At 36.3% G+C, this 1935-nt stretch overlaps 1 protein-coding gene across 1 annotated transcript; it reads right to left on the bottom strand.

Moving 5' to 3' along the window:
- Window positions 1-132: 132 nt before the first annotated feature.
- LOC113475460 lies at window positions 133-1797 on the bottom strand. Its single transcript, XM_026839632.1, has 4 exons — window positions 1471-1797; window positions 1291-1421; window positions 901-1057; window positions 133-234 (listed from the first exon to the last, which is right to left on the bottom strand). Exons 1-4 carry the CDS (start codon window positions 1738-1740, stop codon window positions 133-135), a joined length of 660 nt encoding a protein of 219 aa, XP_026695433.1. The 5' UTR covers window positions 1741-1797.
- Between the last annotated feature and the right edge of the window lie 138 nt (window positions 1798-1935).

Here is a 1935-nt window from a genome sequence, read left to right as displayed (position 1 = left end):
TAAACCAAAGGACAGCAAATGGATAAAACTACACTGTTAAAACATATTTACATTTTATTGGAAATAAGCGTGGTCGCTACACCAAGCAGACAAACAACGAGCCATTTATGTTGAACAATAAGTTTGAAACAACTACCTCGATTCAAACGACGATCTTCCTCGTAAATATTCGTGCCCGATGTTGCAATCGTATCGAATCACTGATCCGTAACTATATTCGCCACTTGCTTTCATCTATAATAGATATCTTATATAAGCAACATCATTGGTGTCAAAACCCAGGCTAGGTTAGCGAATTGGTCACCCCAGTTTCTGTTACTTTTTTCAGTAAATAACACATGCGTATAAAGCGTTCATCGTTGACAATCCTTTACTCGATCGCAAATGTTCCGAGCAGCTGAAAGTTAAAGAATCAAGGGGACAATCGCTATTATGACGCAAATAGTCAACGCGTGAATTGCTATTATGTCGTAATCAATTGCCAGGTCAAACAATCGTTATTATGATGCAATAAATCCACGTGTGAATCCTTACTATTACGTACATGCGGCTTGTGTTGAACGTTAGACTAAAACGTATGTGAAAGTACGCCCCATGTGGACGCAAGACAACATGTTTCGATTCCTACGCATATACATAGATATCTTATATAACAAACATAGATATCTTATATAACAAACATAGATATCTTATATAACAAACATAGATATCTTATATAACAAACATAGATATCTTATATAACAAACATAGATATCATATATAACAACATAGATATCTTATATAACAAACATAGATATCTTATATAACAAACATAGATATCTTATATAACAAACATAAATATCTTATATAACAAACATAGATATCTTATATGACAAACATAGACATCATAAACAAACTCACTTTGGCGTTTTTTAAACCGGGAGGTTCCGGGCACATTATGACATCACAATGTATAAGTGAGGGATCAGGAATCCAACCTGCCGATCTCAAACAGGAAACTTTTTGTGAAAAATGTCGGTTTTGGAAACGACATACGTCTAATTCTACTGGGTTTGACCTGAGGTTTGGGAAGAACGATGGTTAGCGAAACAAAAGTTTTTACTTACTAGACCATGTGTGACACCTTACAAACAATATAATGTAATATAAAAACATTAAAGTTAAACTTGAATCAGCCATCCTTACTTCTTGGCATTTAATGAATTTGTTTTAAATAAATGTTCAATAAAATGGGTCGAGTATTACGCCTTACAAACTGTAGAAAGATTTCCAACAATAAAGTTAATTCACCTGTCATCGTACGACACAAATTCCAAGCCATCGAGTTTGTTTTGTGATGTATGAATCAACCCATTGTTGTGGTTTAATGTGATGTAATAATCAATCGTACCTCGCATACCAAGTATGAGGTCACTAACGCTCTGTGTGATGTCATTATAAACATGGTGACATCACAATAAATATACTTACATGTTTATTACACAGCCAGTATTGGCGTATATCACTTGCATTACAAGGCATCAACACAAGGGGCTTAACACTCGCGGCACGAACGGGGATTCCTTGAACTGATAAACATTCACCACTACGAGGTTCAATCAGTTGACCTCCAACGTTGACCTCTTGACCTCCATCGTTGACCTCTTGACCCTCAACGTTGTCCTCTTGACCCCCAGCAGTGACCCCTTGACCCCACTGAAGGTAAATTGTTTCAGAAGTTCCACAAGAGTTCTCCGTCATATAAATCAAACCATCAGTACCTGTCAATCAAACCATCAGTACCTGTCAATCAAACCATCAGTACCTGTCAATCAAACACAACATGTCAATCAAACCATCAGTACCTGTTAATCAAACACAACATGTCAATCAAACCATCAGTACCTGTCAATCAAACCATCAGTACCTGTCAATCAAACACAACATGTCAATCAA

Source organism: Ciona intestinalis, unplaced genomic scaffold (assembly GCF_000224145.3).
Source record: "Ciona intestinalis unplaced genomic scaffold, KH HT000536.1, whole genome shotgun sequence".
In the NCBI taxonomy this organism is placed as follows: Eukaryota; Metazoa; Chordata; class Ascidiacea; order Phlebobranchia; family Cionidae; genus Ciona; species Ciona intestinalis.
The sequence above is the reverse complement of the archived record's forward strand: the minus strand, read 5'-3'. Positions and strand labels throughout refer to the sequence as shown.